Below are 27,102 nucleotides of genomic sequence, written 5' to 3' on the forward strand. Positions count from 1 at the left end.
AGGTAAGAGAACTCCAACCAGGAACCTGATCTGATAGCACCTATAGGAAACAGAAGTGTGTGATGGAGACAGCTAATTTGATTATAACTTCATTGCTTAACTGGTTACAGAGTTTCCTGCCATAAAGTAAAGCTCAGTTACTGTAGTTAAACTCCTTATTGGTTTGGTCTGGTAGGTGTAGTTCAGGGTTTCACTCTGTTATCAGAAAGGGGTTCCAATCCAGACCTCAAGAGGGTTCTTGGACCTTGTGCAAGAAAGAATTCTGGGCGAGTCCATAAATTGAAAGCAAATTTATTAAGAAAGGGAATAAAAGAATGGCTACTCCACAGGCAGAGCAGTGGCACTGGCTGCTTGACTGAATATACTGATGAGACTTGAAGCCAGCTGGACTTCCTGGGTCAAGTGGGGACTTGGAGAACTTTTCTGTCTTACAAGAGGATTGTAAAATGCACCAATCAGCACTCTGTAGCTAGGATTGTAAAATGCACCAGTGAGCGCTCTGTAGCTAGCAAGAGGATTGTAAAATGCACCAATCAGCGCTCTGTAAAACGCACCAATCAGCAGGATCCTAAAAGTAGCCAATTGTAGGAAAGATTGAAAAAAGGGCATTCCGATAGGGCAGAAACAGAACATGGGAGGGGACAAATAAGGGAATAAAAGCTGCCCCCCCCCCCCCACCAGCCAGCAGCAGCAATCCACTTGGGTCCCCTTCCATGCTGTGGAAGCTTTGTTCTTTTGCTCTTCATAATGAATCTTTTTTTTTTTTGAGGTGGAGTCTCGCTCTGTCGCCCAGGCTGGAGTGCAGTGGCCCGATCTCGGCTCACTGGAAGCTCTGCCTCCCAGGTTCACGCCATTCTCCTGCCTTAGCCTCCTGGGTAGCTGGGATTACAGGCGCCCGCCACCATGTCCGGCTAATTTTTTGTATTTTTAGTAGAGACAGGGTTTCACCGTGTTAGCCAAGATGGTCTCGATCTCCTGACCTTGTGATCCACCCGCCTCGGCCTCCCAAAGTGCTGGGCTTACAGGCATGAGCCACCACGCCCGGCCTCTTCATAATAAATCTTGCTGCTGCTCACTCTTTGGGTCCATGCCACCTTTAAGAGCTGTAACACTGTGAAGGTCCACAGCTTCATTCTTGAAGTCAGTGAGACCATGAACCCACCGGCAGGAACTAACTCCACACACACTTATAGTTATCTCTTGATTATAGGCTAAATAAGGAGAGGATTATTCATGAGTTTTCTGGGAAAGGGGTTGGCAATTGCTGGAACTGAGGGTTCCTCCCCTTTTCAGACCATATAGAGTAATTTCCTGATGTTGCCATAGCATTTGTAAACTCTCATGGCGCTGGTAGGAGTGTCCTTTAGCATGCTAATACGTTATAATCAGCAAATAATGAGCAGTGAGGACACCAGAGGTCACTTTTGTGGCCATCTTGGTTTTGGTAGGCTTTCGGCCAGTTTCTTTACTGTGTCATCTTATCAGTGCGGTCTTTGTGACCTGTATCTTGTGCCCACCACCTCATCCTGTGGCCAAGAATGTCTAACCCCCTGGGAATGCAGCCCAGTAGGTCTCACCCTCATTTTACCCAGTCCCTATTCAAGATGGAATCGCTCTGGTTAAAAGGCCTCTGACATGTTGAGCCATCCTTTCACCTCAGCCTCTCAAGTAGCTGGACTACAGGTGTACCACACCAACCCCTGCTAATTTTCCAAAAAATTTTGGTAGAGAAGGGGGTCTCCTTATGTTGTCCAGGCTGGTCTCAAACTCCTGGGCTCAAATGATCCTTCCATCTTGGCCTCCCAAAGCATTGGGATCACACGCACGAGCCACCGCACCTGGCCCCACAAGTTTCCTTTAGCACCATGAGGGTGGCTTCAAATAGGGTGGCAGTGGAGGTAAGAGGCCATCAGCCACAGGAGGAGCGTGGGTGGGAGGGCAGGAGAGGTCAGAATGCCTTCCAGGGGTTTGGGCCTCAGCGTTGGAGTGATGGAGCTGCCCTGACCTGAGACGGTGGAAAGCGAAGGGGCCTCGCAGTGAGCTGGTTTGGGGTTCAGGGCAGAGGTTGCGCCTGGAGCAGAAAGGCACCTGACTGCTATACTGGGGGCACATAGTGGGCCTCGGCACTCCACCTGCCAGCAAAATCATTTTCTATAACGCCGCATGCCTAAAAATGGGCCGATAAACACAAACCAGACCCTAAAACAGATCGTTGTTAACTCTTCAACCTGCCTTCCAGCCGAACTCTCTTAGGCCAGAGCTGGGGCCAGGCCGGGTTGGGCATCGCGCTTGTCAATCATCTGGAACGGGGTGTGATTGAGCGAGTTGGGATCCCACTGCCTACAGCCGCGCGGAGGCGGTCGGGAAACCGGAAAAAGCTTCCAATGGCTGTGTTTCCGGCGGCGGCGCGGGGGCAGCTGGGAATCCGGAATGCTGCCCGATGGCCCTGGGTCCTCGCTGTGGGGCAATCGGGGCTTGCAGACGAGGTAAGGTCGATTCCATTTGGCCCGGGGATGGTCACACGCGCGGGGGCCGCAACTGCCGTCGCCGGCGCGGTCGTTGTCGCATTGCTCTCGGCCGCACTCGCGCTGTACGGGCCGCCACTGGACGCAGGTACCCGACCGCTGACCGCCTCTGCTGGCTCGCGAGGGGGAAGCGCCGCCGAGGGGCAGCCCGCGCGCGGGGCCAGGGCGCCGTGTGGCCTGCGGGGCGGAGTAGGGAGAGGACGGAGGCCTCCTGGAACGGCGCGGCGACGGCTGGGCGCGGCTTGGGTGATGGGAGCCTCCGTGCGGGGTGACAGAGGGGCAGAGGGTGGTGCCGGGCCGGAGCCAGTGCGCGTCCCAGGAGCGGCGGAGCCCGCGCGGTGGCCGGGGAACGGGGGGCCGAGGGCCGAGGGCCGGTAGGAGGACCCTGGGGCGCCGTGGTGCGCTGGTCGGATCCGTCTGCTCTGCTCTGTCCCCGCTCCCGGTCTGGGAAAGATGCTCGCCAACTGCGGGCTTGCTGTTTGGTCGGAGCTGGCGACGGGGGCCCTCCTGGGGCCCAGGGACGCGGCGGGCGTGCAGGCGAGCTGGCCGGCTGAGCGGGCTTCGCGCACACCAGGAGCAGGGCCGTCTCTGCATCCCCAACTTGAAGCCCCAGTGCGACTGGGCAAGTACAGACCCTGCACGTCCTTGGACGAGAGGGACTGGATACTGCGACGCCTGGGCCGCAGAAAAGGACTCCACCAGCCAGGCCTCCTTCGCCCGCCCCCGGTTCGGGGGGGGTGTGTGTGTAGGAGGTTCCTTGGGGAGGGAGGCTCACCTGAGTCATCCCCAGAACCTGAAGTGCTGGCCAGATGTCCCCGAGGGCCCTGCCCTGGCCTTGGCTGGTCCTTGCACGCTGAGATGCCTTTTCAAATAGAACGGATAAGGTAGAAAGAATTTAAACAAGAGCTGAGCAAGTGCTTGGAGCCCCATCTCTTCATAGGGTTTTCTTGTCTTTCTGTTTGCCTTGTTGGTATTGGTGTATCTAACATATTTTATACAGGAAGTAGTTCGTGTATGTCTCATTTCTCATAAGGAGAGATTGCTGTTATCCACCTTGGTATAGAAGATAAATAGAAGCTCAGAGAAAGTGACTTAGCCAGGATTCTCCAGCCAGTGAGTGGCCGAAATGGTTAAATGCACCATTTGTTGCTGCAGTCATTAGACAGATTTTACCTTGTGTGTATGTTGGGCATCGTCAGAGAGTTTTGGCTTTTTGTTTTCATCAGCACACACTGAGAATGCATTGGGTGGCGCTGAGAGGGTACTCTACACTGCACCTCACTCACACCAGCAGGGAGGCTTCTTAACACTTTATTTAGAGATTTATTTGTAGCTCTTTACCTTAAATTCACACACCGTGATTAGTAGCAAGATTTTTCATTGCGCTTGGTTGAGGATTTATTATCAGACTGCCTAAACTTTTACGAAAAGCCAGGTAGAGTTGTATATTACTGAGGCTTTAGGAAATATTTCAGTTAACTTAGGGATTGTTGTTAGATGCTCTAAATTAGTTATAACTCACATTAACTTAAAGTATTTTTGTTTTTTTAAGTAGAATTTTCCAGTACTAAAAGCAGTTTTAGCACAAAGCAGCAGTGATAGTCTTCCCCAGACACGCTTCCTTAAAACAAAAGCCAAACAAATTTAACCTGTTCTTCCAGACTCAGAATTGTCCTGAAGAGTTACTGAATGGGATACATCTTAAGTCACCTATTGTCAAGGCCTTTTCATCCTTCAGAACTTTGATCTTTATGTGTAAATGTTTCTGTGTTAACATTTGAAATGTTAAGTTCAAATGGTGACGTCAGTAAGCCAGCTGGAACTTGCTTCACTGCCAAGTGCTGGGAAGTTTAGTTGACCTGCTTTGGCCCTTTTGCTAACAGAAGCTGTTTATCTTAGGTGAATGCTGGTGAGCAGCCTGGATTTTACTTTGTGTTAATACAATTCTAGTTAAGTGAAAATGCTATACTTCTTATTTTGCCTTAAAATGGCAGCATTTTACACCTACTGTGTGCCCACAAAAATAAAAACAAAAACATGGCAGCACTTTGGTAAAATAGTGTCTTGTGGCCTGGCTTGTCCATTACTAACCACAGCATCTGCACAGGTTTCTCTCTGGGCCCCAGTTTCCTTATCTGTAAAAGAAAGATAAAGTGTTAGTGAGGAGAGTGAATCATGATGTCTTGACTTCATCGAACATGTATCAAGTGTCTTGTTCTGTGCCAGGCTGTGTTCGAAGTGATTGAGTCCCACATGGAAGCAGTCAGTGCTGCAGCTTGCGGATGGTGCCACATTCCCTGTGGGCAGGCAGTAGTAGGGTGCTGATTCTCTGCCAGTCCAGACATAAGAACTTCCTTCTTATGTCCAGGTCAACCCCTACCATGTAGGTTGTCTGTGTGCTTGAAAGGTTTCAGAACCCCACATGTCATAATAGTTACTTTTGGTATCACTTTGAATTTTTAAAATTATGTAGCAAAAAAGTTACTATTAATTATGTTATGAGTTTAAAATAATTTTAAGCTAGCTTCCATTTGAGAGCCATCGTTCTCATGTGTAAATCTTTAAATATTCAGTTTCTGGATGGTGCTTATTGTTCTCCAGGGTTCTTAGACCCAGCCCTTACAGTAGCATCATGGCCAGGGAACTGGGAATCTGACAAAGTCTTAAGATTTCACAACGGAACAGGAGCAGGAGGAGGCGACTCCCGCTGGTGGGTTGATCAAGTTGCTATCAAGGTGATTTGCACATTTTGGGCTCCAAAACACTACCTTCTGTATAAGATAAAGGAACAGCTCAGAACAGGATTCTCCCCCGTGTTTTCTTCCTAGCTATGATAAAGATTGCCGTGTGAATGCAGTGGGTTTTACACACTCAGAATTGATATTTTTGGCTTGTGGTAAATGGGACTTTAATGCTTAACCTGCTGTAGAAAAATCCGCCTTAGAAAGTGGCCCTTATTCGTATATTGTATTCGATGTTTAAGCCCCCTGATATCTTATCATTTTAACAAAGCTTACCTTGAAGTGCAGGAAAAATTGTATGTGTTCTTGTCATTATTTGAATAACAACAAAAATCAGTATTAGCTTTAAAGCCTGTAGGTTTTAAGCGTATCCATGCCTGGACTAGCATATCTCCTCTTTCTCAACCAAAAAGATCAGAAAGGTGCTATCCCAGTACCAAAAGTACTGGGAGGACTTTCAGCAGAGTGTGATGCAGAAGGGAAGCTTTTCTGCTCTGAGGAGCAGATGCGGAGAGGACAAGCACTTGGAACAGAGCATCCCTGGGAGCTCTGGTGCTGCAGTGTGACTCCGAGGCGGCCCTGCCGTGCCCTCCTGGGAGTGCTGGGCGACACTGGTTGCAGAGGGGCATTGGTGCTCCCCTCCACCTGACAGGTGCTCCACCTGGACTCGTGGCTGCAGCTTAATTTTGTGTCAGATCCTTTCCGGTAATGTATAGGTTATTTCAACTATGAGGCAAAGTACAAATGGGTAGTTCAATGTGGGTTTATGATATTTGCCCTTTTTGATATAAACATTAAATATTTCATACCTCACCTATAGTACTTTTTTTAAGACTTAAATCTGAAATTTAAGATACAGATGTTTGTAAGATATGAATCTTGGATATTGGGAGAAAGAAGCCTCCTGGAAAATGTACAGTATTATCTGGTGGAACCATTTTATTCCTTTTCTTATTGTGAAAAATACACATTTATCAAGTATTACCATTTAGGAGTTGTTTTCATCAGGCAGGGTACATTGATATAAATGTTAATTTTTAACATCCGTAAGTTGAAGTCTGACTAAATTGTTTTTCTCTGTGATTTCATAAGTCACAATTTATATTTTATATGACCTTAAATATTTAATTTGAAGTACTGGTATATTTAAAGGTGCTAAAACTACACGCATGCATCTCTACTAGTGGTTCTTAATCCAGGCTCATTTTGCCCCATCCAGAAGACATTTGGGAGTGTTGAGATATTTCTGGTTGTCACCACTGGGTGCGTGTACATGCACTGCTGACTGGGTAGAAGCCAGGGATGCTGCTCAGCATCCTTCAGTGCATAGAACAGCTCCCCACGACAAAGACAGGATGCTGATCGATATCCATAAATGTCTTTTTTTTTTGAGACAAGAGTCTCGCTGTGTCACCCAGGCTGGAGTGCAGTGGCATAATCTTGGCTCACTGCAGCCTCCACCTTCTGGATTCAAACAGTTCTTCTGCCTCAGCCTCCCGAGTAGCTGGAATTACAGGCATGCACCACCATGCCCAACTAATTTTTGTATTTTTATTAGAGATGGGATTTCACTATGTTGGCCAGGCTGGTCTCGAACTCCTGACCTCAAGTGATCCACCCACCTTGGCCTCCCAAAGTGCTGAGATTACAGCGGGGAGCCACCGCGCCTGGCCCCATAAATGTCTCTTCTAGACAACTGTATTGTTTTAAAACCATAATTTAGCCCGCCTGGAGGGATTTCAAGGATGGGTGCATCGGACCCCTGCAGGTAGCTCAGCAAGCTTCATTGTGTCTCTCCTTGGCCCACAGTTTATAGTGATTCTGTGCCGGGTCTTGTGTGTTGGTCTGGAAGAAGGTGAAAAGGTTTGGGGTTGGGCTGAGCGCGGTGGCTCACGCCTGTAATCCTAGCACTTTGGGAGGCCGAGGTGGGCAGATCACAAGGTCAGGAGATCGAGACCACCCTGGCCAACATGGTGAAACCCCGTCTCTGCTAAAAATACAAAAATTAGCTGGGCGTGGTGGCATGCGCCTGTAGTCCCAGCTACTCAGGAGGCTGACGCAGGAGAATTGCTTGGACCAGGGAGTCGTAGGTTGCAGTGAGCCGAGATTGTGCCACTGCACTCCAGCCTGGCGACAGAGTGAGACTCTGTCTCAAAAAAAAAAAAAAGGATTTGGGTTGATGGGGATTCATAGGATCTTTTTATCTTGGGGAATCCCAGCATCTGCTCTATCAGCTAAGGCAGTTACATCTACCCATAAAGAAAATTCCTTCAAAAGTTTTGTTGAGTAAAAAGTAAAACTGTAAGAGTTAAAAGACAAAGCTCTTTTGCCGTGAAATGCTCAGTCAGCTTTGGGCTGCAGTCAGTGGAACTTGTGACACTGGTTTTTCTCTGCTGCTGAGATAATTGGAAGGATAAAAATATTGAGTGCCTTGTTTGAAAAAATACTGTTTATATTTGCAAAGATCCTTTCATTCTAGGGAGAATATATGCTTTATTCATTGAGCTCTATAGAACATACCAGCATTTCTCTCATAGCCGAGCTGTTTTAAATATTAAGGTAAAATATATAACACAGGAAGCTCTTCAAGAAAGGCCAGTTGAAGTGTAGCTGTTTAGAGACAACTCAAGATGATGAAATTACTTTAAATGCCACTTTGAACCCAATTTAAGAGGTGTGCCATATTTAGAATGCCATTTCTAGGTTATTTAATTAATACTCAGTTGAGTGTTGGAATACAGTTGAGAGTAATATGATGAATCTGTCAGACTTCTGAGCATCCCAGTGGATTACAGGTGGGAGCTTGCTTTCCAGTTTGTGAGGAGAGAAAAGACCTAATAATCCTAAAGGGAAATTGAAATGAAGTGATAGTTTATTAAGTAATAATGCATTTTTTTACTTGATAAAACTTTCTGGGAAATTAAATGGTCTTCCAAAATTTCAGATACATTTCAAAAATAGACCTGATAGAAATAGCATATGTTGTCCTGGTGGGGTGGCTCATGCCTGTAATCCCAGCACTTTGGGAGGCTGAGGCGGGCAGATCACTTGAGGTAAGGAGTTGGAGACCAGCCTGGCCAACATGGTGAAACCCTGTCTCTACTAAGAATACAAAAATTAGCAGGGCAGGGTGGCAGGTGCCTGTAATCCCAGATACTCCGGAGGCTGAGGCAGGAGAATCGCTTGAACCCAGGAGGTGGAGGTTGCAGTGAGCAGGATCGTGCCACTGCACTCCAGCTTGAGTGACAGAGCTAGACTCTGTCTCAAATAAATAAATAAATAGCATGTGTTACTATATGTGTTAATTACATGTGTTTAGGCTGGGCATGGTGGTTCACGCCTGTAATCCCAGCACTTTGAGAGGCTGCAGCTGGCAGATCACTTGAGGTCAGGAGTTCTAGACCAGCATGGCCAACATGATGAAACCCTGTCTCTACTGAAAATACAAAAATTAGCCAGGTGTGGTAGTAGACGCCTATAATCCCAGCTACTCAGGAGGCTGAGGCAGGAGAATTGCTTGAACCTGGGAGGCAGAGGTTGCAGTGAGCTGAGATCACGCCACTGCACTCCAGCCTGGGCGACAGAGTCAGAGTTCGTCTCAAAAAAGAAAAAAAAAATTGCATGTGTTAATGTAATTTTGAACATCATATTTGCTTACAGAAATCCATTGGGTAAAAATCTATAGCATTCATAATAACTTTGGAGAGGGTTTTGGCTAATGGGCTATTATGTGTACTAACAATATCTGTTTACCTTTCTGAATTATTCATTTTTCTTGTCTTTCAGTTTTAGAAAGAGCGTTTTCGCTACGTAAAGCACATTCGATAAAGGATATGGAAAATACTTTGCAGCTGGTGAGAAATATTATACCTCCTCTGTCTTCCACAAAGCACAAAGGGCAAGATGGAAGAATAGGCGTAGTTGGAGGCTGTCAGGAGTAAGTAGCTGATGTGCAGTGTTGGTGTTTAAAAAGTCAGTTGCTGGCTGGCTGCTTACCTGACTGTCATTCACGCTGTCTAGTTTGACCTCAGTAATCATTTCCAAATGCAGCCTGATAGGACACTCAGTATTTTTCAGTGATCCACTTTTTGATTAACTAGGAAATAACTCTGAGGAGCCCTGACTGAATTACTCCCTCGTGTGTGTCAGTGTTAAGTTTTGTCGTAGTGGGGAAATGAGCCTGTTTTTTCCACTTTCTGCTTTTCTGTATTTAACTGGACTTCATACCACAAGCATGTTTTTTGTATTTAGGATAGAAACACTCAGCAACCTCTTGGTTTACTTTGTCAATTTAAAGATGTTACTGAAAGTCATTTATGAAATTTGACAAATCCCTAGCTTGCTTCTGTTCTGTTTTGCTGCTGTGTTTGGTACGTAGCTGTTTCTAAGTTGTCCTTGGGTGTGAAGGATACCTTCTGCCTCTGACGGAAAGCCTGCCGTGGCTCCTCTTTCTGTTTCTGCTTGCTTTCTGTTTGCATGGATGTGGTATCTCTCTTTGCCCATCCCTCCATTTGCAGCTGTTGATCGTGCCATAGGGTGTGTTAGAGTTGTTACTGGATCAGGTATGTGTGCATTTTACATGCTGGTGACGCTGCTGAATTGTCCCCCCATTGCGTTAGTGTGTGTTGCCTCCCAAGAGCACCTGTTCCCTGCAGCCCTTGGAGGACAACCTTTGCTAGTCAAGTCGACAAGCTTTCTTGTTGTTTTAATGCATTTCTCTTATTAGTGAGGCTTGTTTTCACATGATGGAAGAGTGTGTGCATGTATGTTGCCTGTTCTGTACTGTCTTTTGCATTTACAACGCTATTGACACCGCTTTGCAGGAGAAGGCCATGTAAGGTGATGTGTATCAGCATTTGCCCAGGTCTCTTTTTCTTGGGTTAGCAAAACATTTCACTGCTCGGAATGGACATAAAGGTTGCATTTGCCCATCTGACGGAGGGCAGGGCTCTTCCTTTCTGTGCCTGAAGTGCCCTTAGACCTGGAGAGCCAGGGATTCCAGAACAGCGAGGCGGAAGCAGCTGGGTGGTGGGTGCCGTTTCTTGTTTGTCCCAAGTGGCCCCCATCTGGCCTCTGCTGACTGTGACTCTTGGAGGACGGGGTCTGCCCACTCTGGGACCCTGTCCATGCCCGACTGCTCCGAACATGTGGTTGTCACTTTCTTCTCTCCAGGCAGAAGCCTGCGGTCAGCTCCTTACCTTGAACATTCACATTGCAGGGAGACTGCAGGCATTACTGCCAGAGATTCACTCTCCTGAAATGCATGAAGGTTTTATGTAAAAGATCGACATTTCTGGCTGGGCGCGGTGGCTCATGCCTGTCATCTTAGCATTTTGAGAGGCCGAGGCGGGCGGATCACCTGAGGTTGGGAGTTTGAGACCAGCCTGACCAACATGGAGAAACCCTGTCCCTACTAAAAATACAAAATTAGCCGGGTGTGGTGGCGCATGCCTGTAATCCCAGCTACTCAGGAGGCTGAGGCAGGAGAATCACTTGAACCCAGGAGGCGGAGGTTGCAATGAGCCAAGATCGTGCCATTGCACTCCAGCCTGGGCAACAAGAGTGAAACTCTGTCTCAAAAAAAAAAAAAAAAAAGACATTTCTAGTCAAACCTGGTTCATGTTCATTGAACATTTGCTGAGCATCTTTTAGGTGTTGGGTTTGTGCTGTGTGCTTCATGTCTCTGTTATTTATTGATAAACCATGTCTATATTGTTTATGTCTATTTTTTATTGATAACCTATTTATTGATCAAGGTATGCTTACCTTATTCTCAGAAGTTTTTGACTCTAAATACCTTCTTTTTAGGTACACTGGAGCCCCATATTTTGCAGCAATCTCAGCTCTCAAAGTGGTATGTTTACTTAAAATTCTTTATTGGGATTTTTCTGGTAGAGAGTTTGATTATTTAAATATGATTAAAGCAAATGTTTTCTGATAGAAATCTAAATAATATCTTAGGGTAATCATAGCTAATAGAAACACCTTTAAGTCTATCCTGACATCTGTGCATAAACAAGATCACTTCAGTTGAAGCTCATTTTTTTTTGAGACGGAGTTTCGCTCTTGTTGCCCAGGCTGGAGTGCAATGGCGGGATCTCGGCTCACAGCAACCTCCGCCGCCTGGGTTCAAGCGATTCTCCTGCCTCAGCCTCCCGAGTAGCTGGGATTACAGGCACCTGCCACCACGCCTGGCTAATTTTGTTTGTATTTTTAGTAGAGTCAGGTTTTCTCTCTGTTGGTCAGGCTGGTCTCGAACTCCTGACCTCACGTGATCCATGCGCCTCGGCCTCCCGAAGTGCTGGGATTACAGGCGTGAGCCACTTCACCTGGCCTCAATTGAAGCCCATTTTTAAAACCTAAAGCGTGATTTGTATTGTACTCCACCAAAGTGCACCTGGGATGCCTTTGTAGGTCCCAGCTGAAGCCGCTGATCCTGCAGTTTCCCATGAGCTGAGCAAGTGCTAACGGCCGGCCTCTTCCTGTGACCCTTCCTCCTGGAGGGTGACCAGACCGAGCTGGGCCGTGCTGGTGTGTGTGGCTCTGACCCTGCCTCTGCAGTGGCGGCAAAAGTCTTTCTTTTTAGGTATTGTGCTCTGCGCCCTGGCCCTTTGCTAAGCCACCTGGCTGGGTGTAATCCGAGCTAGTATGTTTCTCATGCACGTCACCAGGGCTGAGTAATGAGCGCTGGACGCCTGTGTCTGGTGGGTGGGCAGCGATGCCGGAGCGATCCCTGAGTCAGCCTCTTGTGCTCCTTCATCAGGGCGCAGATTTGTCCCACGTGTTCTGTGCCAGTGCGGCCGCACCTGTGATTAAGGCCTACAGCCCGGAGCTGATCGTCCACCCAGTTCTGTGAGTCGCTCTGCGCCGGCTTCTCGTAGGTTCTCTTTCCCTCCTGCATCATTTGGGGTTTTGGCACTGACACCGAAAGCGTCCTGATGGATTTTCCATCCTCAGAGTTTGTCAGCAGGTGCTGTAGAGGAAGTAGGGAAATGAAGGAGCCCATTCTTCTGGGGTCAGAATAAGACAGAGACAGAGGGGTGGAGAGGTGGGTGGGGGGAGCTTGGGCCTGTTGGAAATGGCCGGGGCCCAGCTCCAGAGGCAGGGAGGCCTGTGGGCTGTGTGTGACAGGTTTGCAGAAGGTGGAAATGAAGGGCCTCTGAGCAATAACAAGACCCTTCCTGCACTCGGCACATATGTCTGGTGCCAGGCCCTAGCCTGTGTTCCATGGGTCAGCGTGGAACTGGGCAGGCAAAAACCTGCCCCCGTGGGGCTCCCCCAGACCGCCTATGCTATAGAGCTTGCTGTGTGGAGGTTTTCTCTCTGCCGTCCAGGATTGTGGCCACGAGGGCTTGAAATGTGGCTGGGAGGTGCGGGAGCAGAGCTTTTGCTCTTGTTTACTTTTCATTGTGTGTGTTTGCACCGACTGGATTGGGCTGTGCTGCTCTGGAGACAAGGGAGAGGAGGATGTCAGGTGGTGAAGGAACCGTAGAGAGCGGCAGCAGGGAGGGGGCTGTGACAGTGGGCAGAGGGGCGGTTGGGGCGGCAGCGCAGTGTGATGACGCCTGGGTCGAGCCCGGCCTCTCCACACCAGAGAGGAGCCGGCGCGGAGCTCCAGGTGGGGTGCTGTGATGTGTCGGGTGACCAAGAGGTGCAGGGCTGGGCCCCACAGGGTGTGGGGCTGCTGTTAGGGCTGTGGCTCTGGCCCTGAGTAAGCAGGGCAGGGCCAGTGTGGGTCATAAAGGCTCCTAGGCGGCTGTGGGGCTGGGCCGGAGGCTGCGGTAAGGACCTGTGGGAGGGAAGGGTGCACTCAGATGGTGAGAGGGGCCGGATTCTGGGCATGTTTGGAAAGTTTGGGGGTGGAATTTGCCGACAGATTGGATTGGAAAAGGCAAGTGGCACAGACTCCACCAAGGGTTTTGGTCTGAGCGAGTGGTCACTCCCTGTGGTGGAAACGGGCTTGGGTGGGATGAAGATGAGGCGTTGGGTGTGGGGTGCAGTTTGGCTGCCAGTTAGACATCCAAGGGACGTGGCTAGAGGGCATTGGACAGTGGGGACACGGACTTGGGAGTCATGCACATGTGGACGGTGCTTAAAGCTGGAAGACGAGGGAGTAAGAGGCAGAGGGGGGCTGGGGTTGGGGGCAGGGGGGACTTGGCACTCAGATGCTGGGAGCACGGGCTGGGGAGGAGGCAGCAGGGGCCTCCAGGAGTCAGTGAAGCCGCTGTTTCCAGACAGCTCTAGAAGGGCCTGTGTGTGCGACTCTGGGTCAGTTGGAGATGAGGCCTGAGAACGGTTGGTGCATCTCACAGTGCGGGGTGACCCTGACAAGGGAGCTTGTCGGGGAGGAAAGGGGACAGAAGCCTTAACAGTGGGCTCTAGGAGAGGTCACACCGAACAGGAAGGAGTTCTGAAAAAGCAAACCCCTGCCTTGTTCTGAATGAGAAACTGCAGCAGGGTCAGTGCGTTGTGTGTGCGTTGTGTGGGGCCTGGTCTATAAGCACACAAAGTAGGCTTTACAGCCACACATGTATGTGATGGAAACAAACGGGCTAACTTTAGAGGGCAAAGATGATTTTGAAAATAGCCATCGCTCTTTTTCTAACTTGTCGTAACTGTTGAAAGCTAGGCATGTAAATCCGGGCATTAAAAGAGAGATCAGGGAGAGGCAATGGCCACATGCAGTGTGGGGCCTGGTTTGGGTCCTGACATGGGAAGAGGACATCAAGAGGAAATGGGAAATTTGGAAAATGCTGTGGTTTAATGAATAGTATTAACCAATGTGAACTTGGTCATGCTGATCCGGAATGTGGGTGTGTGAGGCGTTAACCTCGGGGAGGCTGGGCGAAGGGTACATGGGAGCCTTCTGTACTGATTAAATAATAAATCTAAATTACAGAAATTATTTAAAAGTCATTACTATTTATAAATTATTTTTTCAAAATAAAATGTAAACACATACATGACAGTAAGTAAATGAGGAATTGTGGGTAACCATCCTGGCCTTCCTTTCCTTCTTTAGCGACAGCCCCAATGCTGTTCGTGAGGTGGAGAAGTGGCTGCCCCGGCTGCACGCTCTTGTCGTAGGACCTGGCTTGGGTAGAGATGATGCGCTTCTCAGAAATGTCCAGGTAATGTGTATACTCACTCACTTCCCTCATGACAGGCTTAGCCCTTGGGCGTGAAGTTGGAACAGAGGCATTTCTCTTGCATTTTGTGTGGTGTTCCGTGTGCCTCTTCGTGGCATGATTGAGATAAGATTTGAGGGACGGAGGAGAAACTGAGTGCAAAGGTGGGGAGGAACTGTGCTGAGATCTGCTTCCCTCTGGGCCCGACTGTTTTCTCATGGAGCAGCTGCAGGAGGTGTGTGTGTGGAGTTGCTCAGATGTTTTATGTCTGATGTGAGGAGAGGGTGAGCAGGACTGAGGAGGTGACAGAGGTTTGGGGTGAGGCCTGGGTGTACCTCCCAGGCCACCCCCTTCTTGCTGGGGGATCCTGGGGTTCCCTCAGCCTCCTGGGCTGTTGTTCCCACACAGCCCTGGCGCCATGCTCTGCTGACATCAGGCTGTGAGGTGACACGGGCCTGCTTGTCCGTGCCCACATGCATATGCGCATGGACTCTCATTTATGCTGGTATTTCTTTCTTAAAGTTCATCTTATGCCCACCTAAATCCAAAAGATGAAAGTTATTCTGATCACTTTGTGCCTGCTGTAAATAAATACCACCTGGGATCAGGGGCGATAAAAAGATGGGGATGGCTGCCAGCTCTGTGTTCCCTGCGTCCTCTGACGCTCCCTGGGCTGGTGTGTCTCTGCTGGGGGTTGTGCTCCTGTGGGGCTGCCCTCTGAGACCCTTTCTCAAGTTCCGGGGGACCCCTGTTAGAGCTCCTGGGGGAAGACACCGTGTGCCAGATGGCCTGGTGCCACAGGGTGCTCACATGTGCAAGGCGTGGTGACTGCATGGGGCTCAGAGGCCGGGCATTAGTGAGGGACTACGCTTGAAGCCCTTAGAAGGTGCCTGGCCATTTTGTGTTCCCCAGATCAGCAGTCACCCTGAAAATGCCAGCCATCTGCATGGCACTCTGTTGGGTGCTTAGTTAATGGAGGGGTCTCTGAGGCTGCGGGGCTTGAAGGCGGCGAGTGACGGAGCCAGCAGTGCAGGATGAGTCATCTGAGGGGCAGGCAGACGCAGGCTGACACTGCACAGACCAGGAAAAGCGGCATGGGAGCCCGTCTTTGAGCTTTAAGGTCTTACCCGCTCACCGGGAAGGAGGAGGTGGCCATGTTTAGGAGCAGTAGAACCCTCTGTCATCCCCGGGGAGAGGCTCTCAGTGGGGAGTCCCATCTGCAGGCTGCTGGTCTGCGTGCACGGCTGCTGCTTCCTGTCCAGCTCTGCATCCTGGGGGTGCGGATGAATTAAAGGTGAACAAGCCAGAGTGCTCTGCTTCAGGTTATTTTCTTTGTGAATTTAAGTTCATAATTTAAAAACTGGTATCTTAAAAAACCACTGTACTGCATGGAAGTGTGAAAGGTGGGAAGTGAGGGTGTGCGTCGCTGCCCCTGCAGCCCAGACTCCGGACCTCGCATTCTGGTTCCTGTACACTGTTGCCGTGGTCTGGAGAGCCCTCAGGTCATGTAGCGTGGGCTGCCGCCTCCTCGTCAGCTTCCAGCTCGTGTCTGGCGCGGAGCAGAGGCTTCCTACTTCGTCGACATTCCTGAATGAGGTCATCATCTGGTGTAGGCCTGAAAACAACCCGATTAGGTAGATTTCTATTCATAGCCCCATTCTTCTGATGACAGATTGAGTCCTGGCAAGGATTCAAGACGCCCGTGGGATCTTGTAGCAAAGAAACTGCAGAGATGGTTTTTTAGAAACGACTTTATTTAGATGATTTACCTACCATACCCTTCACCCATTTAAAGTGAACTATGCGGTGGCTTCAAGTATATTCACAGTTGTGCAACCATCACCATGATCAACCTTAGAATATGTTTATTGCCTCCAGAAGCAGCCCATCCCCGTTAGCATCTGCTCCCTGTTCCCCAGTCTCCCCAGTTCCTGGCAGCCACCCAGCTAGTATGCTTTCTGTCTCTCTGGATTCGCCTGTTCAGGACATTTCATATGAATGGAATTATGCAACGTGTGCTATTTAGTGACTAGTTATGTCACTCTGCATAATTTTATATTTAGAGTTACCTGTGTTGTAGCATGTATCAGTATTCCATTCCTTTTTATATCTAATATTTCACTGTATGCATACACCACCTTTGGTTTATCTGTTGATTAATTTATGGAAAATTGGTTTCCACTTTTTGTGTGGATGTGTTTTCACTCTCCTGGGTGTTAAGTGTTTCACATTTTGAGGCCCTGCCACTGTTTCCCATAGCGGCTGCACTATTTTCCATTCCCTCCAGCAGTGTGCGAGGGCTCTGATTCTCCACATCGTCCCCAGCACTTGTTACTGTTGTTGTCTACTTAGCAGCCACTCTAGTGGGCGTGGAGCGACCTCATTGTGGTTTGGTTTGCGTTTTCCTGGCAGCTGATGCTGTTGAGCATCTTTGCATGTGCTCATTGGCTGTTTGGGTATCTTTTTTTGTTTTTGTTTTTGTTTTGTTTTGTTTTTGAGACATATTCTCACTCTGTCACCCAGGCTGGAGTATAATGGCGTGATCTTGGCTCACTGCAATCTCCGCCTCCTGGGTTTAAGTGATTCCTTTGCCTTGGCCTCCAAGTAGCTTGGACTACAGGCGCCCACCATCACACCCAGCTAATTTTTGTATTTTTAGTAGAGATGGGGTTTCACCATGTTGGCCAGGCTGGTCTCGAACTCCTGACCTCAGGTGTCCGCCCGCCTCAGCCTCCCAAAGTGCTGGGGTTACAGGCGTGAGCTACCACGCCTGGCCTGTTTGGGTATCTTCTTTGGAGAAGTGTCTATTCATACCCTTTCCCCACTTTGAAAACGGTTTTTTGCCTTTTTATTATTGACTTTTAGGAGTTCTTCATATACGTTCTAGACACAGATTCCTTATCAGAGAGACGATTTGCCGATATCCTCTCATTCTGTAGGTTGTCTTTTCACTTCTTTGATGGTTTTGTTTACAGCACAGGTTTTTAATTTTGAAGTCCAATTTAGCTGTTTTTTCTTTTGTCCCTTGTGCTGTTGGTGTCTTATCTCAGAAGCTTCTGCCTAACCCAAGGTTTACTCCTACATGTTAAGAGCCTTATTGTTTTGGTTGTTACTTTAGCTCTGCAGTGCATGTCGAGCTGATGCTGGTGTGGTAGGAGGAGGCTCCAGCGTCAGTCTTTTGCTTGTGGGTGTTCAGCTGTTGCAGCACCATGTGCTGGAGAGACTCCTCTTTCCTCCCAACTTGTCATCCTCCCTGACAATCCGTTGACCCTAAATGTGAAGGCTTATTTCTGGACTCTTGTTTCTGTTTTGTTGATCTGTACAGGTGTCCTGCAACTGCCCAGTCTTGACTGCTGTGGCTGTGTAGGAAGCCTTGACGTCGGAAAGCCCGAGTCCTCCAAATTCGCTCTTTTTAAGGTTGTTTTGGCTCTCCTGGGTCCCATGCATTCCAGTTTTGGATCAGCTTGCTGATTTGTGGAATAGGCAGCTGCAACTTTGGTAGGGATGATGTTGAAACTGAAGATCAGTTGGGGGAATGTCTAACAACATTAAGTCTTCTGGTTCCTGGGCTGGCTTTGAACCCACGTTGTCTGAATCTGGAGCACAGGCTCTTGACCAGTGCACCTGTCCTCACACTGTGCTCTTTGCACACTCATTAACAGTGTGTCCTGGGGACTTTTTCATGGAAGGATATGTGGATACTCATTATTTTTAACAGCCACATCAGAATTTATGGATCTACTACAGTGTATTTAGTTCATTTACACTGTTTTCAGCTTTTTCTTCATGTTAACATCAGTGGTGTCCTGAATCTGTGTGTTTTGTGCACTCTTTTGGGTGAAGTTCCATTGCTGAATCAGAGTAAGGACGTTTAAATTTTTGAGAGATGCCCCCAGATTTCTCCCTAGTGTACCACGGTTTGCTTTCCCATGGGTGGGGACACCCTTCTGCGCTGGGTGCTCTGATGCTGCAAACCTTTCTTGGAGACCCATGTAACATTGCATTTTCCAGGGTTTGAATATTCACTTTTGAGTACTATTTGCAAATACATTAAAAGAAAACACAGAAACAGATGAAAATGTCAGATTGTTGCCAAATACTGCAACACGAAATCAGAAACTGATCTAAAATCTGAATTAGCAAAAGCCTGCCAGTTTTAACAGTAAAGCCAAACTCAGGGCAAGCAGACAAAGAATTTTTATTGTTAATAAAGGGAATAAACTTCCATGAAGTCTCAGGTACCTGCCTCCCTGGAAGGGGCTTCAGGACACACTGCTAATGCTCGGACCAGTGTCAGAGCCAAATACACACTTTCCTACAGCTGGAATGTGCATCATAAACAGGCTGAAATGAGCACTTTGTTAGGCGAGCAGCTAATGCTTTGTCAGCTTTCAAATTTCATTTAATATACACGGCTTTAGTTTTCAATACTTTAAATTATTCTTAGCATGTATTTTTGTGTCCGGAATTGGTGGGTTTTTGGTCTCACTGACTTCAAGAATGAAGCCGCGGACCCTCGCGGTGAGTGTTACAGCTCTTAAGGTGGCGCGTCTGGAGTTTGTTCCTTCTGATGTTCAGATGTGTTCGGAGTTTCTTCCTTCTGGTGGGTTCGTGGTCTCTCTGGCTCAGGAGTGCAGCTGCAGACCTTCGCGGTGAGTGTTACAGCTCTTAAGGCAGCGCGTCTGGAGTTGTTCGTTCCTCCCGGTGGGCTCGTGGTCTCGCTGGCTTCAGGAGTGAAGCTGCAGATCTTCGCGGTGACTGTTACAGCTCATAAAAGCAGTGTGGACCCAAAGAGTGAGCAGTAGCAAGATTTATTGCAAAGAGCGAAAGAACAAAGCTTCCACAGCGTGGAAGGGGACCCGAGGGGGTTGCCAATGCTAGCTCGGGCAGCCTGCTTTTATTCTCTTATCTGGCCCCACCCACATCCTGCTGATTGGTAGAGCCGAGTGGCCTGTTTTGTCAGGGCGTTGATTGGTGCGTTTACAATCCCTGAGCTAGATACAAAGGTTCTCCACGTCCCCATCGGATTAGTTTCATACAGAGTTTCGACACACAGGTTCTCCAAGGCCCCACCAGAGCAGCTAGATACAGAGTGTTGACTGGTGCACTCACAAACCTTGAGCTAAAACACAGGGTGCTGATTGGTGTGTTTATAAACCTTGAGCTAGATACAGAGTGCCGATTGGTGTATTTACAATCCATGAGCTAGACATAAAGGTTCTCCAAGGCCCCACCAGAGCAGCTAGATACAGAGTGTCGATTGGTGCACTCACAAACCCTGAGCTAGACACAGGGTGCTGATTGGTGTGTTTACAATCCCTGAGCTAGATATAAAGACTCTCCATGTCCCCACCAGAGTCAGGAGCCCAGCTGGCTTCACCTAGTGGATCCCGCACCGGGGTTGCAGGTGGAGCTGCCTGCCAGTCCTGCGCCGTGCGCTCGCATTCCTCAGCCCTTGGGCGGTCGATGGGACTGGGCGCTGTGGAGCAGGGGGTGGTGCTTGTCGGGGAGGCTTGGGCCGTACGGGAGCCCATGGAGTGGGTGGGAGGCTCAGGCATGGCGGGCTGCAGGTCCCGAGCCCTGCCCCGCGGGAAGGCAGCTAAGGCCCAGTGAGAAATCGAGCGCAGCGCCGGTGGGCTGGCACTGCTGGGGGACCCAGTACACTCTCCGCAGCCGCTGGCCCGGGTGCTAAGTCCCTCATTGCCCCGGGCCAGCAGGGCTGGCCGGCTGCTCCGAGTGCGGGGCCCGCCAAGCCCATGCCCACCCGGAACTCCAGCTGGCCCGCAAGCGCTGCACACAGCCCCGGTTCCCGCTCGTGCCTCTCTCTCCACACCTCCCTGCAAGCTGAGGGAGTGGGCTCCAGCCTTGGCCAGCCCAGAAAGGGGCTCCCACAGTGCAGTGGTGGGCTGAAGTGCCGCCAAAGTGGGAGCCCAGGCAGAGGAGGTGCTGAGAGCAAGCGAGGGCTCTGAGGACTGCCAGCCTGCTGTCACCTCTCATTTTGTTTAATGTTTTCTATTTTAATGTTTTGTATTATCAGGTGTCTATCAAGTCAAGATCACTTTACATGCTACTGCAGTGTATAATCTTGTCACAATGTATTGGTTCATAATAATAAAAACCACCAAATATTGATTACATATATGTGTGTGTATCTATACATGTAGTTTTTTTTTTTTTTTAATAGAAAACCTTTGAAACCTTCACTGTAATCCTATCAGGGAAAAATGATTCCGTTTATTGTTGTTATTTTAAAACATGTAAGTAAAGTGATATGAAAAATACATAATGACTAATGATTTGGGGAATTCTCAGGAATTCAGATTTCCTGCCTCCGAATGCTGCGTGTTAGTATCTGTTGGAGAACTGGAAGCCCTCGCTGGGGCGGGGGCTGTCTTCATGGGTTAGCCTAGGAGCCCAGCTGTTGTTCATAGCGTTTCTAGTGGGCTTCGCCTTTCAGAGTTCCCAGTGTCCTGCCTTATTTAGGGGCTCTGCGAGTTCATTGGGTCTTTCTGCTTCTCTATTTTATTCATTTACTTGATTATTTTCCATTTATTGTTTGATGGCCTGATGTTGCATTTTATTAAGAGTCTGCTCAATTTTCTTTCACTCTTGGGAAAAGTGTCTTAGTCGGTTTTGCGCTGCTGTAGCGGTACCACAGACTGGGTAATTGATAATGAACAGGCGTTTACTGGCTCACGGTTCTGAAGGTGGATGTCTAACATCAAGGTGCCGGCATCTGGCGAGGGCAGAAGGGCAGGAGAGAGACCCTTATGCCCCTTTTAAAGGTCATTAAACCCACCCATGAGGACACTGCCACATCACCTTTTAAAGGCCCCGCCTCCCAGGACCCTCCCCTTGGCAGTTAAGTTTCACCGTGAGTTTCGAGAAGACGCATACCCACACCATAGCAGCAGGCACGGTGCTCAGTCTGGGTTTCTCTTCTGGCAGGGCATTTTGGAAGCGTCAAAGGCCAGGGACATCCCTGTTGTCATCGACGCGGTGAGTTGACCTCTCTCCTCCTGGGTTGGACTCCCGGAAGGCCTGTGCAGTGAGCACGGCTCCTTGTTCTGTGCAGGATGGCCTGTGGCTGGTCGCTCAGCAGCCGGCCCTCATCCATGGCTACCGGAAGGCTGTGCTCACTCCCAACCACATGGAGTTCAGCAGACTGTATGACGCTGTGGTGAGTCAGTGGACCCCCTGGAGGGTAGACACAAGCCCTCTTCGTCCTGAAGAGGGTGAAGGACGAGCTCCATGCTTCTGCCCAGCCTGTCCCTGTGGACACACCTGCAAGTAATCGCTGTGCCTCTCCCAGCGGATGGCGCGTCTTCCCATTAATGCGCTTGGATTGGATGAACGATGGTGTAGTGGGCTTGGGACAGGCAGGGACTCGGGTCAGCCAGCCCCTCCTGCAGTGCACTCTGGACAGGTCACTTTGTCTGTGTCCTGAGTGCCTCATCTGTAAGGTGATGATGGCATCTGCTTCACGGGGTTGTGACGATGAGATGAGGAAACCTATGTAAAGCCGTGAGTCCCCACATGGTAAGTGTTCCATCAATGTTAGTGCCCAGTACGACTGGAATTTGTATTACTCCTGCAAAGCTCTCAGAACCCAGTCTTGGGTGGTCCTCCTTCAGCCTGCTCTGATGAGGTAGAGGATGGGCACTGGAGCAGGCACCGTGTCAGCACCTGCTCGGAGGACTCACTGCAGGTGATATCCTGGGCATCCTCCCACCTACACGGCCTTTAACAGGTGCCTGGGTGATCCCTTTAGACACGAGAGCATGAGTCTCATGGTGCATGGGACAGGGCTATCTGTCGTCGTGTGTCTGAGGAAGACTTTGCTTTTTCTGTGTCTTCCTGTGTTGTCATAGCTCAGAGGCCCTATGGACAGCGATGACAGCCATGGATCTGTGCTAAGACTCAGCCAAGCCCTGGGCAACGTGACGGTGGTCCAGAAAGGAGAGCGCGACATCCTCTCCAACGGCCAGCAGGGTGAGTGGCGGCTGCCCTCTGTGCATGGGCCGGTGCCAGGTCAGTCAGCATGGCCACACCGAGCATGAGCCCTGGAAGACCTCTCCCGTGCACACCCGTGTTCACACACATTCACACGGGGATTCCTGATGAGCTCGTCAACCACACTTTCTTCAGAGTCCATGTTTTGACTTTTCACTGTTTTGCCAGGGGAGGTGACAGTGGTGAGGGCAGGCTTTCGAGCCGTGGGCCTTACCCGTTGGTTGAATTCCCTTGCCTCAGTTATGAGAAGCAGTCTGGCAGGAGGGTGCCTGCAACAGCAGGGCACAGTGCAGGGTCCCGCGTCTCCAGCTGCCACCTTCATCTCACCTGTGGCATCCACCATCCATGCAGTTATTTGGGTATTTTATTGCATTTCATTCTCTTTTATCAAAATGACTGGGAAGTGCAGAAAGCCCTAAAGCTGATGCTGGTAGTGGAATCTCAGGCACTGAGTGTGGCGAGTCTCAGCTGGCCACTCCCACGGAGCCTGGGGAGGCTTCAGCAAGAGCCAAGTGAGAGCAGGGCAGAGGCTGGGCCCAGCGCCAGCGAGGCATCTGGGGAGCCGTGCCCTTGTCAGCGCTGAAAACGGAAGCCCCTCCATTCAGGCCTGAACAGATGATGGGCAGCGAATGTACTCACCTGCTGAGCTGCGGGGCTGGACTAGGTACCAAAATCAGGGTAGAACACCGAGGCATCTGTGGGCAGGTGTGTGCACATCCACACTTGTACACTCACGTTCACATGCACAGTTGTGCTCACAGCCTCGCACACGCCCTCGCACACTCATCCACACACAGCTGTGCACAAGGAACACAGAGCAGATGTTCTCAGAGGGACTCTGACACCTTTGAGATGAGGGTTTTTTAATCACTGGAAGGCTCTCTTGGGTCTAACAGGTTCAGAGAATGTAACACCTGTTTTTCAAAACATTTTTCAAAGAAATAGAGAATTCCCATACACAGGCATACGTGACGTTATGAGGCCGGTGGAGGCCTCGCTCGGTGTTGCCCTGTATGGTTGAGCTGTGGTTTAAGGTGAACTCTGGAGTGTGGGCTGCAGGTGAGGGCTCCTTCCCCGGGAGCTGGTGGGAGGAGCTGGAGGCTGGTGCCGCCCTGCTCAGAGCTGCCTGCTTGGGCTCGTCTGAGGCGGTTCCGAGCTACAGGTGTCTCCACCAACCTGCTGTGCTACACGGCGGGGTCTGGGGCAGCCTCACCACTGCGTGTCTTGGTTTCCTCTTCTGTAAAACAGAGGCTGCCTCCAACCCTTGGAACAAACAGGGAAGAGCCGTAGCGGGCAGGATGTGAGTGGAGCCTCAGGCTGCTCCTGGAGGGTGTGGCTCTGCCTGCCGTGCGGCCTTCCACACCCGTGGCTACTGTCACATTCACACACATGGCCATGCTGACACCTGCTCTCACTTCTGCCCTGTGCAGTGCTTGTGTGCAGCCAGGAAGGCAGCAGCCGCAGGTGTGGAGGGCAAGGGGACCTCCTGTCGGGCTCCCTGGGCGTCCTGGTACACTGGGCGCTGCTTGCTGGACCAGAGAAAACAAATGGGTAAGGCCACGTCTTCGTTTCTTCTACTTTGAAACCGTCTGATTTTTCTAAGCTGTTTCAGTAGCTCATGCGTTGAATAAGTAGCCCTGGAAACACTGACAATGAACTCTAGGCTTCACTGGAGCGATCTCGGCACAGGCGAACCCTCTTGGCAGAAGCTTCCACCCCACACTTGGGGCTGGGCCTGTCCGTCATTCACTGTGGATGGGGCCTGGGGCAGGGGTGGTCTTCAGAGCTCTCCAGAGAGTTCCGAGGCGCAACCGAGGCCCAGCAGCCCGCTGTTCCGGGAAGTTGAGTGGTTTATTCTGTGTAACACAGAATACTAAGATAGAAAACAGACAGGGTCAAGGCTTAGACACTTGTTTTCAAGATGTGAATTTTCTTTAAGAGACAGCAGAATTCTAGGACCAGGGCCCTTGGCCCAGTTCTGTAGTCAGAGAGCTTTATGAATGCAAGCAGTTCCCATACCTCTAAGCATCTCCATTTCTCTTCTGTGAGCCCATCAAGGTGGTGGCTGCAGGTGCTAGGTGTGGCAGACCCGGGCTTCTGGAGGGTGGGCAGGGCTGTCATCCAGTGGCCTCATCTGTCCTCATTGCCGGGATGGCAGAGTCTGGGACCATCCCCCAAACTAGGTGTGTCCACATGAATTTGAGAGCCGAGGAGGTAGGGGTGTGGGCAGGAGTCTTACTGTTCATTCTGCTGGGTTCACTCTAGTTCCCTCCACCTCTCCCCCAGGAGATGGAGCCCTGGTAGCAGGAATCCACATTCTCAGACCTCAGATGCCCTCCGCACCCGGGCACTGAGAGCACAGTCAAACAGGGCTAAGCAGCTTGTGCCGCCTGGCTTTCCCCGGGAACACCTGGCCCACGTGTGCCCTGGCCCTGGACCTGTCTCCGAGTACACAGACGTTTCCTGTGTGCCTCCTGCCAGGGAGTAGTGGAGGGTTAATGGTGGTTTTCACTGTGATAAACCTGCTTTCTCCTCAGAGGCATATCAGACTTGAAATTGACAATTTGGGGTTCTGAGATTGAAACAGGAGTCAAAACCAGAGCCCAGGGTAGCTGCGGCCCCCAAACCACGACGCCCACTTCCCCACACCTCCTGCTGTCCCCCTCTCCGCAGGTCCAGCCCTCTCCTGGTGGCCGCGTTTGGCGCCTGCTCTCTCACCAGGCAGTGCAACCACCAAGCCTTCCAGAAGCACGGTCGCTCCACCACCACCTCCGACATGATCGCCGAGGTGGGGGCAGCCTTCAGCAAGCTCTTCGAAACCTGAGCCCACGCAGACCAGAAGTAAACAGGCACCTTGGACGGGGGAGAGCGTGTGTGTGATGGGAAAATCCGGACCCACGCGTGTGCTGAAGGCGCACGGTGCTTGCCAGATTTTCAACTTGAGCATAAATTGGTTGCCGTTGAGAATTTAAGAATCTGGAATATTGCAACTTTCGGTTAAACTTAATGCATGGTTGGAGATGTTATGGCGACACTAAACAAAGTATTCCTGAACTTTCCTTAGCTCCTTGGTAGTAACTGGGAAGACAGAAATGAAGAAAATCACATGAGAATGAAGAATTCTTTAGCAGCTCAACAGAATTTCTTTCTCGGCCTGCTCCCAAATCGGCGAAGTTTCTACTTGTTACTCTCTCTGCCGACGCCCTTCATTTCTCCCCCGCTTCCCTTCCCTAGTCTTTCCTCCGGCAGGGAGCTGGGCAGGGGTCCCCGGGTGTCTCCCTGAGTCCCGACTGCACTGACTGGGTCCATCAGAGGGCTGCTTCGTTCTCCAGCTCATCTTCTTTTAAAGTGGTGACTAGCTTGGTGGTATCTGGCTGCTGGTATTTGGCTTATTGACATACTCCAGGGTAATCAATGATGACTTTGTTGGCAACCCTTTTGGAGGCACCATGGGAACAGAAGGAAACATGAATGACGCTGACCCTTGAGTGTGTGGGTGGGCAGCTCTGAGACGCCTCCTGTCCCACGCTCTCCGGTGTCCCTGTCTACACAGGGGTCCCCATGATACCCACCAGCCCCAGCAGGGCAGACCGGACCGGGGACGGGCACGGTGAAGGGCTGCAGCCTGGGGTCTGACGTGGCCCCTAGTGCTGTCTCAGGAGAAGGCTCTGGAGGACTTGGGGCACGCTGGGCCTGGTGCAGTGATGGCGCTAAGGAGACCCGGGGGAAGACAGTATCGTGGTCACGTACGCTTAGGAAGCAGCACAGCCATGTCCTCAGGGATGTTCGCGTCCAGTAAAGACACTGGTAACTGCAGTTTCAGCAAACACGCTTCATGGCAGTGTCGACCTCGGGTTAGCTTCTGTTGTCTTTGTGGATGGTTTTCCTGGAGCGGCCTGACATTGACGTGTTCTCTGGTCCCATGTCTTAGCGGGGCGTGGTACGGTTTCATGCCTGACGCGTGCATTAGGGTGTTCTCTTATACTTTCAGTAGCGTCTTTCCACAGCAAGGGCAAACCCTCCTGGTTCCCTTCAGAGTCTTTTTGGCCTGATGATGACTCTTGAGTGATACCCTGTGATGCAGACATGCCCCAGATGGATTCTACTTTCTTTAAAACTAGGAACTTTCAAGATTAAAAAAAAGATTGTCACTACTAATTTGACACCTAACTTCAGAAGCTTCACTGTCTACATGTGAACTTTTCCAGAAAAACTGTGCCATGGACATTTTTCCACTGGGGAATTAACATCTAAATTCTGGTAACTATTAAAAGACAGATCTGGTTAATTTAAATTGAGTGTTGTATTTTTTTTCCTTAAACAGCTAAAGCTCACCTTTCAACTTTCTTAGGTGAGGACATTGTGAGATGCCAGGGAGATAAGAATATCTAAGCCTGTCTGTGTGAGATTGGCCTCCTCGCCAGCGCCTCTCCCGTGGTGGCTGCAATAAAGCACCTTGAAGGATAAGCCCAAGGCAGCCCCTTCTTTCCTTAGGAAATACAATTCAGCAGTCCCAGGAACTATTCGTCTGGTTTTTGTTCTAAGTAATCCCTTTGCTTAAAGGAGAGAATGGGTTTTTTTATAAGCAGCTCATTGCTTCCATGTTCTTTCTCAAACCCACGTATTTCACGCACTCGCTCCAGCCGGACACGCTCCCAGGAGCTTCCCTGGACCAGGAGAGCAACGGGAAAGTGT

At 50.0% G+C, this 27,102-nt stretch overlaps 1 protein-coding gene across 3 annotated transcripts; it reads left to right on the top strand.

The window, feature by feature from the left end:
- The first annotated feature begins 282 nt into the window (after window positions 1-282).
- Window positions 283-26,701, top strand: NAXD (NAD(P)HX dehydratase). 3 transcript variants are annotated; one of them, XM_003832085.5, is made up of 10 exons: window positions 283-2,486; window positions 9,053-9,203; window positions 11,075-11,120; window positions 12,030-12,118; window positions 14,289-14,397; window positions 21,343-21,393; window positions 21,470-21,574; window positions 22,266-22,386; window positions 23,838-23,958; window positions 25,081-26,701. In XM_003832085.5, exons 1-10 carry the CDS (start codon window positions 2,441-2,443, stop codon window positions 25,229-25,231), a joined length of 990 nt encoding a protein of 329 aa, XP_003832133.1. In that variant the 5' UTR covers window positions 283-2,440; the 3' UTR covers window positions 25,232-26,701. The 3 variants fall into 3 exon arrangements, with proteins under 3 accessions (XP_003832133.1, XP_008955703.1, XP_003832134.3); XM_003832086.5 differs by having other exon boundaries at window positions 2,436-2,613; XM_008957455.4 differs by lacking the exons at window positions 9,053-9,203; window positions 11,075-11,120; window positions 12,030-12,118 and having other exon boundaries at window positions 2,376-2,486.
- Window positions 26,702-27,102: the final 401 nt, after the last annotated feature.

The sequence above is a fragment of the Pan paniscus genome, chromosome 14, assembly GCF_029289425.2.
Source record: "Pan paniscus chromosome 14, NHGRI_mPanPan1-v2.0_pri, whole genome shotgun sequence".
Taxonomy (NCBI): domain Eukaryota; kingdom Metazoa; phylum Chordata; class Mammalia; order Primates; family Hominidae; genus Pan; species Pan paniscus.

Coding starts and splice junctions, on each gene's coding strand:
- NAXD (XM_003832086.5), top strand. CDS start 2,514: ATGGTCACACGCGCGGGGGCCGCAACTGCCGTCGCCGGCGCGGTCGTT. Junction 2,614..9,052: donor CGGGCCGCCACTGGACGCAG/GTACCCGACCGC, acceptor CTTGTCTTTCAG/TTTTAGAAAGAGCGTTTTCG. Junction 22,387..23,837: donor CCTCTCCAACGGCCAGCAGG/GTGAGTGGCGGC, acceptor TGCCCTGTGCAG/TGCTTGTGTGCAGCCAGGAA.